General features: G+C 43.0%; 1 protein-coding gene across 5 annotated transcripts in view; it reads left to right on the forward strand.

Moving 5' to 3' along the window:
- Positions 1–14,649, forward strand: part of LOC122531322 (AF4/FMR2 family member lilli) — a 171,524-nt gene extending 156,875 nt beyond the window's left edge. For all 5 annotated transcript variants that reach the window (XM_043659137.1, XM_043659136.1, XM_043659138.1 and 2 more), the window contains 10 exons: positions 6,213–6,264; positions 6,390–6,442; positions 7,439–7,952; positions 8,412–9,148; positions 9,260–10,378; positions 10,464–10,658; positions 10,741–10,818; positions 10,900–10,990; positions 11,067–11,349; positions 11,428–14,649. In XM_043659137.1, coding sequence (XP_043515072.1) covers positions 6,213–6,264; positions 6,390–6,442; positions 7,439–7,952; positions 8,412–9,148; positions 9,260–10,378; positions 10,464–10,658; positions 10,741–10,818; positions 10,900–10,990; positions 11,067–11,349; positions 11,428–11,537 — 3,232 coding nt within the window. In that variant the 3' untranslated portion in view covers positions 11,538–14,649. The remainder of the gene's footprint in view (positions 1–6,212; positions 6,265–6,389; positions 6,443–7,438; positions 7,953–8,411; positions 9,149–9,259; positions 10,379–10,463; positions 10,659–10,740; positions 10,819–10,899; positions 10,991–11,066; positions 11,350–11,427) is intronic.
- The last annotated feature ends 250 nt before the right edge of the window (positions 14,650–14,899 follow it).

A 14,899-nucleotide genomic window follows, 5' to 3' on the forward strand; every position in this document is an offset into this window, starting at 1 on the left:
GGGATCCAAGTTTTCACTTGGGGGGGGGAGGGGGGGGGGGGGGGGGGGAGAGAAGATAGTATGTAACGGAAGAGAGAAAGAGGAGACGGGGAGAGCTTTGCCGCGACGAGAACGAGAGAGAAACACGTTGCGTATACATGCTGGAACTTCCGAAGTTATTCGCAACAGGCAGCTTGCTAGTCTGCCTGCTGGAATTTTACCGTTCCACTACCACTGACTTTGTTCCTTTCTCTCTCTCTCTCTCTCTCTGTTCTACCCACTACGGTCTCTTCTCCTCTCTGTACTTCATCGCCGCCTCCAACGATTCCACCGCGCTCTCACCCTCCATCGTCCTCCATCGGCCTTCCACATCACCGACGGCCTCCTTCCACGCTTCCTCCTGCGCCTCGTCGTCCCTGTTTTAATAGCCAGCTTACTGTCGCAGTCGGCGACCGCCACCGTCTATAAATGCGCGTGGAACGCGGAATGCGATCACCCGTTTTGCGAATTGCCCACACGACGCATCGCTATCCACCGACCGCCACGTCCTCCGACCGGCGTGCTCGTCGCTGTTATTATTACGCAACTCGTATTGACGCCGCGTCAGCTTCGTCGTTCGCCCCGAAGATATCGCTTTAATCGCGACGACAGTCCGCCGCCTGTGGTTTTCGCGATTGTCCCCTGTTTGGATTTCGATCTCCTCTCTGTCAACGATGTCGAGTCATCAAAGCGACGAATTTTCTTTTGTCTTCTCGTTTCGCAACGATAACTGTTCGCAAGAATATGCTAGACCGCGTGCAGCGCAAGCCGAGAGATAGCAAAGTTGTAAAATCAGTCGGGAGTTAAGATAAACGTTATTAATATACTCGGATATCGGGACAAGCAAATCGATGGAACTACATATATACGAACGAGAACTGAATCTGTATCCTGAAAATTCTTCATACATATAGTTTCCAATGAGCACGAATTTATATCACGTTACGCCGTAGTTTCGTTTTATTGTGAGAAATCTTTAAAACAGAGCTAAGCCTGAAACACGGTATCCGGTATGCGAAACACGAATCGATAATTGAATGTACAACCTCGTTTATTGCCCTCGTTTAAAGTGCATAAACCCGCTCTTAAGCCGCGATATTAAGTGCGATACGCTCGCGCGCGATATTCGCAAAGATCGCGCAAAGAACGAAATACTCCGAGATAAGAAAAGGAAAAAAAAAAAAAAAAAAAAAAAAAAAAAAAAAACTTCCGACCGATGACAATCACTAGACGCGGCGAAAGAATTCCTCGAGTCGGCGACGCCGATTCATCTCGTTGCAGGCCACTCTCTTCTCGCCAGCCGATTCGGATTCAGTAATTAGGTAAACCGCGCTCTAAGCGGTTCGTTTGCTTACGTGCTCCCCGGCGTTTGCCCGGCTTAATTAATTCTCGCATTGGTGGCACTCTTTGCGGGCGAGATTCTCATCGAGGCGGGGGCAGCAGGCACGTGCCGCCGCCAGAGCGGACAGATAGAGACTGGCAGATGAGCTAATGGATAATAGGCGAACGATTGTTCGCCGGAGCGAGGATCCTAGTGCCTTCAACCTACGCTCGTCTGTACGGATCGCGTACTTTCTATCTCTTTTTAGAATTCTCCCCCGTCTTGTTTTCCCCGGGAAGCGTCTAGCTTCAATTATCCAGACAATGGACACGCGTGACTCTCCCCCTCTTTTTCTCCCTTTTTATCTACCTACCTATCTACCTACCAGAGCCTTCATTCTCCGAACAATGTCGCGCGTCCGTTCTGCGCGAATTCCGAGAGAGAATTGATCGAAAGCTCGAGACGACTCGATTCAAGCATCCCTCTCTCCGGATAGAGGGAAACTAGATTGTACTCCAGCGATTCGCCGCGAAGACCAAACCGTTTAAATCCCAGCCCGAAACCGGATAACCGGATTTCCCGGCACGAATAAAATATTCCATTGAACGGCAGCCAGCAAGCAAGGGCCTCGATGAGAGGTTCGCGGCAAATTCCGCTCCCTTTTTTCGTTTGCCAATTACACGGGGTGGTCGTCAAAGCGTTTAATTCGATGAAAGAACAGCCTGGTAATAATGTCGCGGACCTTTCGTTTCTTTTCTTTCTTCTTCTTTTTTTTTCCTTTTTTTTTAATTTTCCCCCCTCGAAAACGATTCCCCAACGGAGGAACGGATGCGTGGCACTTTTTCGTGAACGTGAACGTGAACGTGACCGCCGTTCACTTCTCTCGTGCGTGCACGCGACAGATCGCGCGAGGTTAACCCCTTGCGCTGGCAACTGATTCGCGGACCATAACGAGCGACCGAACCGTGTACAATAATTCGTCGTTTTCTTCTTCTTTTGAACTCGTCGGTATGACATCACTGGATAGAAATTATTGAGAAGTAACAAACTTATCATTTGTTTTGCCTGGGTTACATTTGAATATATTTAAAACTGGGAAAACATTGCAATTTTGAGACAAAAAATTCTCGTGCGTGACACGTCATTCCAGTGCAAAAGGTTAAGAAAATAAAGATCAGCCAAATTTGACTTTTTTGTAGGATGTTATATTTTAATCCTTTGCGCTGGCAACTGATTCGCGGACCATAACGAGCGACCGAACCGTGTACAATAATTCGTCGTTTTCTTCTTCTTTTGAACTCGTCGGTATGACATCACTGGATAGAAATTATTGAGAAGTAACAAACTTATCATTTGTTTTGCCTGGGTTACATTTGAATATATTTAAAACTGAGAAAATATTGCAATTTTGAGACAAAAAATTCTCGTGCGTGACACGTTATTCCAACGCAAGAGGTTAAGAATACAAAGATCAGCCAAATTTGACTTTTTTCTAGGACGTTATATTTTAATCCCTTGCGCTGGTAACTGATTCGCGGACCATAACGAGCGACCGAACCGTGTACAATAATTCGTCGTTTTCTTTTTCTTTGGAACTCGTCGGTATGGCATCACCGAATAGAAATTATTAAGAAGTAACAAACTTATCATTTGTTTTGCCTGGGTTACATTTGAATATATTTAAAACTGAGAAAATATTGCAATTTTGAGACAAAAAATTCTCGTGCGTGACACGTTATTCCAACGCAAGAGGTTAAGAATACAAAGATCAGCCAAATTTGACTTTTTTCTAGGACGTTATATTTTAATCCCTTGCGCTGGTAACTGATTCGCGGACCATAACGAGCGACCGAACCGTGTACAATAATTCGTCGTTTTCTTTTTCTTTGGAACTCGTCGGTATTGCATCACCGAATAGAAATTATTAAGAAGTAACAAACTTATCATTTGTTTTGCATGGGTTACATTTGAATATACTTAAAACTGGTAAAATACAATTTTGGAACAACAAAATTCTCGACGTTCACTATCAAACTCACTCAAATCTTATCATTTTACGAATGCAAGCTCTCTCTTACGGCAATCTACATTCCTCAATCATATCAATCCAACCCCAAAACAAGCTGACTTTCATTAACGTTGAAAGACAACGAGCCACCGATCTGCTCAACGCTTCTTATACGTCGAGGTCAGATCGGCACGCAACAGGATCCATCCACACGTTTCCAGTACACGCTCCAAGCTTGAACATGATCACTCGCTTTTAACAAATCGTCGAGTATATTGTTGTCGTGGTTATTTGAATTCGTATCGATACGCAGTGTTTCAATTCGGGAGCAATCCTCGGACGCGCGGTACGTTCCCAAGGAGACGAAGAGAGGGAAGAAATCTGCGGAGAATGAGATCGTTGAACCTTGCTAAACGCCAGTTTGTACCTTCTTCTCTCTCCCGAAAGATTCTCTCGCGCTCCGATAGAAGATAAAGCCGCTGTCGTTTCCCCCCTCGAAAGGAAGGGGAAGGGGGGGGGGGAGGTGGAGGCGAAGAATCCGTCCAAGGTAACGAACGGCGTGGCGTCGAAATTGAAAGGGTTCCCACAGAGGTCGCGATCCACGATCGTTAAACCGTGCATTCGCCCTCACTCGATCTCTCGTTGCCACTTTAATCTCCCTTGCCGCTCGTTCGACCGTTTTCCACTCGGTTCTCTCTCCACGGTACTCCCGTAGTCAATCGAAACTTTCAACTTTCTCGGGATCTCGTTTGGCGAATCGATCGAAATCCAAGGGTCGGTTGGAATTCGGTTCGATCGAATTTTCGAAGTTTCGAGAATCCCCCCGTTGGACGAGAGGATCAAAAGTGAATGAAACAAGAGCGTCCTTCTTCTTCTTCTTCTTCTTCTTCTTCTTGTGCTTCTCTTTTTTCGATGGACGGGAAAAATTCACGGGAGGAAAGATGAGGGGATCTGTAAATGCGAGGTTAGGCACGGTTAGTCGATGCCACATCCACGAGCACGTCGAGACGAGGACGCAGGACAGCGTGTTTGGGGTCGATGACCCTTCGTACATCCGCGTTCGGTGCTTCCCGTAGTATATTACTCTCCCTCTTTATCTCGTAAGCCACGTCTTCTCTCTATCGTCGTTGCCTCCCCATAGCCACTCTTCCCGCTGCTTCCCATTTCCCCTCCTTCCAGTGTTCGCTCGTACTCTGACCGTTCTTAGAGTGGCGTCTTCGCCTCTCTCGCGCGTGCCTCGCCGATCGAGGGTAAAAGGACCCCTCTTCCTCTTTATTCTTTTCTCCTTCCTTGCGCTCGCGTCGTTTACCGATTTGCCGGCTAAATTAATAAATGGAGCCAATCTGCTTTTGCTATCTTTGGACGAGCGTCGAATCGAACCTTTATTTTTTTTTTTTTTTTTTTTTTTTTTTGACGAAACGAAATGAAAAGTTGTAGTACCGCGTGACCGTATTCTCATAACGAAACGTTATGGGGCGGGGGTGTTCCATCGTGTCGTATAATCGAACGTCGCGGCGCTCGAGGAAGTCGCTTGGTGGAAGTCAAAAGTGAAAGTGTGAGCGGGGAGAACCGTAGAAACACGCGAGGTGAGTGACAAAGAAGCCGGCGGAGGAGAGCCGTGCGTGAAACAGCAGTTTCAGAGATCAATGAACGATTGTTCCCTGCCTAAGCCTCTCTCGTTCGTGTTCTACAGGTTGCACCGCGCGTCGGCCCACTCGGCACGCGTTCTTCTTCTTGTCGATTCTAATCGAAAGTGTGCGTTCCGAGGGGAAACCATTGTTTCTTCGCCGCCTCGTTTCCATCCTCGGCTCGTTCCAAACAAAAATCTGCGCACTATCACCACACCGACGACCGAAAAAAATTGTCGATAATTTGAACTGATTTTTAAATTCGTGGAAGAAAGAATATGCTTGGACTTTATGCATTATATATCGTGCAGTGAGGATATTTTTGACCTTGGACATTCCGTCACCTGATTCTAATGTTCCGAGTATAGTAAAATTACACGGCGAGTTTTAATAGAAAATTCCAACACCACGGTGGATTTATTCGTGAAAAGAATTTTCTACACGCGTTTGAATTTTTACTATTTTCGAGAAAAAAGTATATCCTCGCTCTCCTTCTACTCGTTAGCTGATGTAACGGTACATCTTTGAGAAAGACGAACCCAAACCTGTCAAGATAGAAGCTTCACGCTTTGAAATGAGACCGAGCGGATCGTTGCACGATCTTTCTTTATAAAGTTATATCAGTTTAAATCATTGACAATGTTTCGTTACATTAGTAAATTTAATAATTAAAATTATTTTGTAAACTAATAATTTTGAAATTTATATTATAATATTATATTAATTATATATAATTTTAAAAATATTTATATATAATATATACATATTATTTTATGTTTAAAATTTTTAAAATAATATTTATATTTTATATATTTTATTAACTATTAAATTATCTATTTTTAAATATTTTTATAAATTAGTTTTTTATTAATTAAATTTTATAAAATTTATCTATTAATTAAAATATTAATAATATATAATTATATTATTAATTATTCATTATTTAATTTTAATATTAAAATTAAATTTATTAATTTAAATAATTTTTATTTTAAATTTCAATTATATAATAAACAATTTTATTGTTTATATTTAAAATAATTGTTATATTAAAATTAATTTTAAATACTCTTCACTATGTATTTGTTTCTGAATAGATGAAAAATGATCTAAGAGGATTTCGATAAAAATATTCATTAACTCTGTCCTCTTATTCCTCTTCGTCATCTTGTAAGATGTGATTGTTAAATTTTTATTACGAACTTTGTTATTAATATTTGTTTCTTTTTTGTTGCAGCGATTTGGAGCGAGATCTGAGTTTATCCGACAGTGAGGATGAAACAAATAAGGTAACGACATTATTGATACGTTATTGATTCGAGTTATTTTCGAAACGTGTCTCGAATGCGTTTCGAAAGAAATGCGAAGGAAAGACGTGTGAAATTAATCGATGTTCGTTTGTGTTTTCTTGCAGGAGACGTCATCGCAAACGACAAAGGAAAACAAAAGTCCGAACCTCACAGTCGAGTAAGTATCCCAAGTTTATCGATACTCTCGTCGATTAACGCTCCTGTTAACACAGTCCCGTTATCCTGTTTCAAATTCAACGCGCCCGGCTTACTTTATCATTCTCCTGCACACGGGACATGGTTTCTCGCTATCTGCTAGCTATTTTTCCAATCCGCAATTTCAAATTCAGCAGCAAAAATGGTCAAACATTTATTTGAAACGACAAATAAAAGCTGTCCCGGTCGCTTTATTATTTCTAGTTTAGTTAAACGATATTCAGTACCTGAATTACGAATAATCGAGTAATATGTTATTTAACACGTTCCCTGCCAAGTTGCATTAGAACTGTCATTACCGGTACACGCTATAACGTTTAATACATTTGCTTATTTTTTTCTGTTACTGTAAATTTACTTTTTTGGTATTTTCAAACGTTTAAAAACTAATGACTGCGTGGTAAAATAAATTTATTTATTAATCAGAAAAACGCAAGAATAAAGAAGTGAAGTAGCGAAACAAAATTCACGCAAGAAATTATACAGTAAATAGTATTTATTTCTAATGTTTTCACTCTGTATTTTCATATATCGATGTGATTTTGTTAAAGACGGTTCGTTGGAACAAAATGTTGCCACTCACTTTGTAGTGACCCGTGCAATGTTACTATTAAAATTTTTTACATTTTCTTTATAGCAAGAAATGCAACGATGATGGATCTCCATTATCCTTTCTCAATTCGTGTCGAAAAAAAACTGACTGACAATTTATTATCACGGCTTAAAAAGTATTCCAAACATCATTGTAGACCATATAAAAGCGATATCAACAATCATCGTTTATCTCTTTATCTCTTAACGAGAAAAATATCATTCGGCGTAAAAATGAGCTTCAGCGTGTACCGAAAACGGCGGGAACGTGTTACACGACATTACCAATCGAATAATATGTTATTTAAACAATACATTCGTGCTCACGTACGTATTACGATAACTATAATGTTACTTTTACTCGCAGTTTATCGATGCCAGCGATGACACCAGCTCCTCCACCTTTGGCGCCCATATCACCCATGGCTCCATCACCGGTGGATCCACTTTCGCCCGCGAGGCAGCTTAACTCGAGCAGACCGCCGTCATCTGCGAAGCAAATGACGCCCGAGGAAGAGGTCTCACCCCCGCCGGTGAACTCGTTGCAGTCGAAAGACACGCCGAGCCCACCACCGGTGAATCAAAGGCCGCCGAGCCCGTTGGGCCAGGCGCCACAGAGCTCCGGAAGCGCCAGTTCCAGCTCGGATTCCGGCTCGGATTCCGGTTCCGATAGCAGCGACGACTCCGAGGACGAAACCGGCAGCACTCAGCCCGCCAAGGGTCCAACCACACCTCCCTCGGTATCACCAAAGAACGAAAATGTGATCGAAGAGCCGCTGCCCGCGGTCGAGGAGTCGAAGCCACGGTGGAACCTCAGCTCGTTCTTCAACAAGACCGCCGTGCCTCACGGGGAGCAGAGCTCGGAGAACAAGCAGTCGCAGGTACGGTTCTCGATTTCGATCGGCCACTCTCCTATCTCATTGTCACGTGTCACTAACAAACTTTGTTAAAGAAATCGATTACTCTTCTCTAATACTCTTCTCTAATACTCTTCTCTTCTCTACTCTGATTAAGTGCGGTCAATGGTTGATGATTATTAGGGTGTGGGTTGAGAGATGCGGTCGTGAACGTGTATGCGGTTCTTGGTACGGTTGGCTCGTGATACACGGGGTTGTGCGAAGTACAATCATCTTCCGAAAACTTTGACCGAGTTACACGGTTGTCGTAGACGGCTCGGCAAACTTTGTCTGTCCAACTTTGAGTCTCACCGTGGACTCCGATGGACAGTCGCAACTGTATTCCGACTCTATTTCCGAGTTCGAGCGTTGCATCTTTACGCGCGTAAATATACGCACTGTTCGTCGCGCATTGGTTTCATTAGAGATTCGTAATTTTCGCAGGATCGCAGCAGGCGGGATACAGATTCACCGGCGGTGGCGGCGAACGCCAAGACGCTGAGGGACAAGACGACGCACGACTGGCAGCACGGCGACGCTGTGAAGAGCAAACGTAACGCCGCGATGCTCAACCTGCTGGACAGTGACAGCGATCGTCCGTCGGATCATGAGAAAGGTCAGCCGGTGGAACAGAGCAGCCGTGTCCAGCCGGAAAAACCAAAGGTGACGGACGCGAGGAAACGTGGCCGACCGAGGAAGCCGACCAAGAGCCCGAAGGCCGGTCATCGTACCGCGGAGGAAAATCTGAAAAACGGCAAAGCTCGTAGCCGAACCAGAGCAGTGGGCAGCCCGAAGAAAAAGGCGCCTGTCTCGAAGCCGATGATAACGACCAGCGACGACGGATCGCAAGGCGAGTCAAGCGACTCGGACAGCGATCGGACGAACCGTAAGGTGTCGCCCGTTGTTGTCGCGGCTATAAACGAAAAGAGGTCTAGGCTGAGCGAGTCCTCGGAGAGCGAAGACGAAAGCCCGCCGCCTAGAAAGATCATGAACACCGAGGACGATAATACCGCGCGTTGGAGGAGAATGCCTCTTAAGAGAAGCAAACTGATGGTAGACGCGCCGAAGAAGCAAGACAAAAAGCCGACAAAGGCGAAACCGAGGAGGCCCAATACGCGGGTCACCGTCTCTGATTCCGACAGCGAGTCTGAGATGTCAGTGAGGAATCGTCAGGTTGCTTGGTAAGTGCTTATCTTAAAAAACTAGCATTTTTTCTTTGTACGTAAATTCTGATGTAGCGTGATACCAAAAATTAATTAAAAAAGGTCGACTTCGTTGTTCTACAAATATAGGGTACCTCCGAGACCAAGGGCACCGCCGACTCGAGCCACCTCGCCGGAGAATTCCGACAGCGACAACAGCCCGGGCTCGAAGTTGCAGGAGGAGGACGCGGGCAATGTACAAGACAAGAAAAAGAGCGACACTCTTCGAAAAGTGTTCTCGTCGTCCATGGGCGGAGGGAAGGTCGGAGGTAAAGGTGGTAAAGGTGGCAAAGGCGGAGGAAAGTGTGGCATCTACGTGGAAGAGTACACAGCCTCTGCCAACACACCGACGGGAGGGGAGAGTCCGTACAAGAGACCATCGTCACGGTCGTCCAGCATGATTCAGTCTTTCCCCCCGCTCACCTACGTGAACGGCGTGCCGAGTTTGTTCTGCAGGATCGACTTGAACAAACTTCCGCACATATCGCAGCTGTCGAGGGGGCAAGAGTTGAGGCAGCGCACGGAACTTCCAAATACGAGGCCGTCATCGAGGCAAACCTCGTCCCATCAACCTCCTCGGCCACCTACGCCGGAGGAGGGGGAAATCGTCGACACGCCACCGCCTCAGCAGCTCGCCTCCGACGCGAGGATTCACGGCGACGGTTTGCTAGTTGACAGTGATCTGAAGAACCGTGCTGTGATCAAGGGCGAATTCATATCGGACACGAAGAATAATTGCGGTATCGGCCACGGCGCTGGTATTGCCGTTGCAGGTGCTAGTGGAAGTAGTAGTGGTGCTAATGCTACGGGTAGCGCACCCAAGAGGAAACGTAATCCGAGTTGTAGTTCTGTGTCCAGTTTAAGTACTGTGTGTTCTTTGGAGTCGAAATCGAACGCGGAACACAAAGACAGTAAAAAGAGAAAGATCAATGATATTGACGCTGATGCCCTTGCATCTGGGCCATCTTCCAGCCAGGTATCCGACAAATTAGATTTCCTGTTTTCGTTGAATTTCGCTCGACGTTGCCCAACCTTGAGCGATAGTATGGGTCTCGATCCTGAGCAACAAATTGATATGCAACCAACGAATCATGAACGGAATGAAGAGAATCTTGATACCGACTTATTGCCGCCACCACCTCCACCTCAGCGCTTATTTTATTCCTACTTCAATCCACAAAATGAAGTTCTAGAGGAGCAGGACAGGTGGTGAGTAAACGTTTGATCACCTTGGTTAAAACTACGCCCGCTAAACTTGCACGGGACGCGTTTAATTCACTTTTCGTGTACACAGGGACCAAAATCAGTACCTGATGGAAGCCAAGCGACTGAAGCACAGCGCCGACCAGGAGTGTGAGGTCACGGCGCAGTGTATGCTTTACCTAGAGGCCGTCTTGTGCTTCCTACTTACTGGTAACGCTATGGAGTCCGATCCTTTAACTGAGAGAGCATCGTTTACTATGTTTAAAGATACTCTCAGTCTTATCAAGTGAGTACATCTCTAATTAATCGCGAACCACGACGAAAAGTATTTCCTAATTAATGCAATCTCCGATTTCCCCTTGCTTTAGATACATCTCTTCGAAGTTCAAGAGCCAGCACAAGAACACAGTAGAAGGCAAAATACAGTACAGATTGAACACTCTAAGGTGAGCGCACAGCTTTTCTTGTTTATCGCGATTCCGTCAATAAGATTTTCCTTTAAATAACGCCGTTACTTTTCGTTTCAGTCTGTTCTGCCAGTCCCTCTTATACTTGAAGTTGTTCAGGATGCGCAAATACGAAACCAAAGAGAACCAAAAACTCATCAACGATTATCAGGTAAAGATATACGTGGATATTTGATAGGCAACAAGAAACTGACCGGTTGATTTAATGATTTTGTCGTTTCCATTAGATCTCTCAGGGAATACCGATACAAGATGGACTACTAACACCATGTTTGTCACCAACACCTTCGCCAGCCGGTTCCGTGGGTTCCGTTGGTAGCCAGAGTTCCGGATACAGCAGCGGCGAATTGGCGAATCGAGGAGGTCAACCTTCTGGTCAACCTTCGTACATTAATCTTCCGCTTAATGTTTATAACGCCATGAACAGGGAACATTACAACTGTGGCTTGCTACTACAATCTCTCGATCTATGGGACCAGGCAAATGCTCTGGTGACAGAAAAGCACAGAGGTGAATCTTCGACTTTCTCTTGATTAGTCGAAGAGTACATAGTTAAGAAACGTACACTTCGTTATTTTATTTTTGTAGATTTCTTTATCGAGCTGGATGAAAAATTAGGCCCTCTCACGCTGAAAAGCTCATTGCGTGACCTGGTGCGCTACGTCCAAGCCGGTATAAAGAAGCTTCGAGTTCTCTGACCACTGTGGCATAGTCCCAGACCGCCCACCCCAAATTATATTACTTCTCTCCCGCAAAACATGGCCACGTATCCAACTTTGTACACATAAAAGATATATGTGAAATGAAATCCTTATGGATTTGAAAAATATACGATTGGCAATCATACGATTCTAGTAATGTAACGTGCGTTGAGAAAAGACGCCGAATATGAGAAAAAAAACTAAAAGAAAAAAAAAAAAGAAAACAAAACGGGAGAAGAAGTCGAGAATATTCTCAACGAATATAATAGAATTATTCGGGTGAGGCGTAAGAATTTAAAATGGTCTGGGCAGTAACAAAGAGACCATTATATTCGATATAATTACATTCGAAAGCTGTAATCGTTACTCTCCTCGTTAGATGAATTTTTTTTTAAATTGTTAGCACCAACTTTATAGTCAATTCAAAATTACTCATCTATCAGTTAAGAAAACTGAAAGAAGGATCGTCATGGATCCGCTATCGGTGCGTTGAGAGAGAGAGAGAGAGAGAGAGAGAGAGAGAGAGAGAGAGAGAGAGAAAGAGAGAGAGAGACAGAGAGACAGCCTCTTGTATTCTGTGCGTAATACGCATTACTTATTTTCGAGACTGGCAATGTGAAATCCGAGAGAAAGGATCGAGAGAAAGAATAAACGTTCGAAAAGAAAGAAAGATAGAAATGAAAGAAAAAAGCCAGAGGGGTAACACTTGGTCCCTATTTTTTTCGAAGTAAATCATTTTTGTAAAATAACAAATGGACTCGAAAAGTGGAAGAGAAACAAGAAAACGAGAAGAGAAGAGGAAACTACAAAAAAGAAATAAGAAGTGCCACAGAAGCGCCCGTGTGTTCTCGCTTTACGGTGCGCCGCAGCCGACGTTACCTGAAGCATAAGTTTCGTCTTGGCGATTCGAGTGCGACACAAGGATACACATATATGCATATAGTTTATTACTTATATAAATATATAAATAAATATATAGATACGAATATATATTTAATGAAAAGAGAACCAAGCTGGCGTTTCGTTTTTAGCGAAAAGGAAACAAAACAAAACAAAACAAAAAAAAAAACCAGAAGAATACGGCAGTCGTGAGATTCGGGAGGATTAAGTGAGAGATAGAGAGGAAGAAAAAAGAAAATGGAAGAGAGACAGGGACGGGAGAATTTAGTATGATGATGCATTTCTCTTCGGCAAAGATGCGTCGCGAGCAACAAGATCAACATTTTGATCTGAAATCGATATAACATTAACTACTACTATTACGGTTAACGTCGCTGAACGACAGGCACGACTTTTTGTAGATAGATTACGAAGGTGATTCGTAAAAAGATAATTTAGATTAGATAATTCATACGCAACAAGGAAAAACAAAGTTAAACGGTAACAGAAAAAAAAAAACCGAACAACCAATACATATTATTTACATTATTTAGGATTAACTGGAAAAATAAGTAGAGAATCTAGCAATGAAAATTAAACAAAGAAATATTCAGATAATTATACATAATGCATACACTATATTATAAATAGTGCGATTATAAAGGAAGAAACAAAAAGATGAAATGGAGTGGAGTGAAATGAAATGAAATGATAATACGAAAAAAAAAAAAAAAACGAGAACAAACACCAAAATGAAAAAAAAAATAAAAAATTTGCGCATCTCATTGCACGAGAAAAAAACAACAAAAGAAAAAGAGATACCAAGCGTAATGGATAAGTAAGTTGCTCATGTATATTTTTGTAAATAGATATTTGCGAGTGCCGCCGCCTTGAGGGTGACCTGTCGACGTTTAAACGCACGCGACAGGCCGGCCCGCCCCAATTTTTGCTACCACAAATCTTATCGAGATTCAGAAAATTTCTGGTAAAAGGAAAAGAAGAAGAAGAAAATATTAAACTACACGTACACAAGATATTACATGTCCGCCGAAATTGTCCCAAAAGTTCTTTCCAGTTCATTAGAGATGCTTGCGTTATGTTCAATCTTCTTTTTTGTACATATACTTTGTACATATGTATTTCTTTTATCTTCGTTTTTTTTTTTTTTTTTCTTTTTATGTTTTTTTTTTTTTTTTTTTTTTTTTTTTTTTTTTTTTTCTTTTTATGTTGTCCGATTCGATTGATTATTATGCGTCATCCGCCTCTCTCGAATCGGTTGTCATGTTTGTCCGATATGCTTCCTTTTCTTTTTGTTGTTTCGTCACCGAGAAAACTCAAAATGGAAAAAAAAAAAAAAAAACAAAACAAAAAAAGAAAAAAAAAAAGAAAAAATAGGAGAAACCGTTCTGTCGCAGGATACGCACGCAATTTTAGCGATTTTCCTATATTTTCGCAGCTGTGGGAATGTAGGAAATTAAAAGTATACGAAGTCTGAGTGAACGTAAAGAAAAGACGAGAGGAGAGAACGTACACTTATCTTTCTCGATAAAACAGCGAATTCGATTTGATGTGTGTGGCCGTTGTAACGAGACGAGAATGAAGGAGAAGCATTAGGCAAGTCAGCTGGCGCGCGAGCATTCAACCCGGGAGTAAATCTCTTTTTCGGACCAGAATCGTAACGAACAATTTATCTCGACGATTAGTCACAAAACATATCGAAATTGAATTGAATTAAATTCCGACACTCCCGGGCAGCATTTTCGTATCTAACAATAGATGGTATCGTGCGAGAAAGATGCTGGACCAATCTGTAATTAATCCGTAGGGATTACGTTCAATAATAAAAATGCGCCGCGTTCGCTGGTTCGTTGCTGATGCTTCTCTACAAGTGGGCAACTAGAAAGGAGAAAGTAAATAGACGGATGAATAAAAGGGAAGAAAAGAGGAACGAAAGAAGTAAGCACAGTAGGGCGGGGTAGGGGTGGAAAAAAAAAAAAAGAAAAAAAAAAGGAAACGCTGGAACCATGGCAAAAGGATCGAACACGAGTTGACGAGACTCAGGGGGGCCCGTATAGAGTTACTAAGTGCGGTCCAATGGTTCACGGGATACAATTTTATACCTCGTGTGCGCGTGCACACGGACTGAAGGATAAAAGAGACTAAAAAAAGAGGTCTATTAAAAAAAAAAAAAAAAAAAAAAGTTTTGATATTTTCGAGACACATATTTATAGCGGATACGTATAATATCAGGCCCTTCGCTCTTGTCAGCCCGTGCTGTAGAAACGAACATGCAAAACAATGTATTACCCGTACCTAGTATTAAAGAGATGGCCGAGACTGAACGAACTTTGCGACTCGTGCAATCCGGCTGCTGCAATGAAAAATCGAACGTGTCCGCGCTTTTATCGAGAAATTAATTGCACGCGAGAATGGTGTTTTTCTACGTGTTGCAACTTTCGTTGATCGTCGTGACGCGTCCG

Source organism: Frieseomelitta varia, unplaced genomic scaffold (assembly GCF_011392965.1).
Source record: "Frieseomelitta varia isolate USP_RPSP 00005682 unplaced genomic scaffold, Fvar_1.2 scaffold_386, whole genome shotgun sequence".
In the NCBI taxonomy this organism is placed as follows: domain Eukaryota; kingdom Metazoa; phylum Arthropoda; class Insecta; order Hymenoptera; family Apidae; genus Frieseomelitta; species Frieseomelitta varia.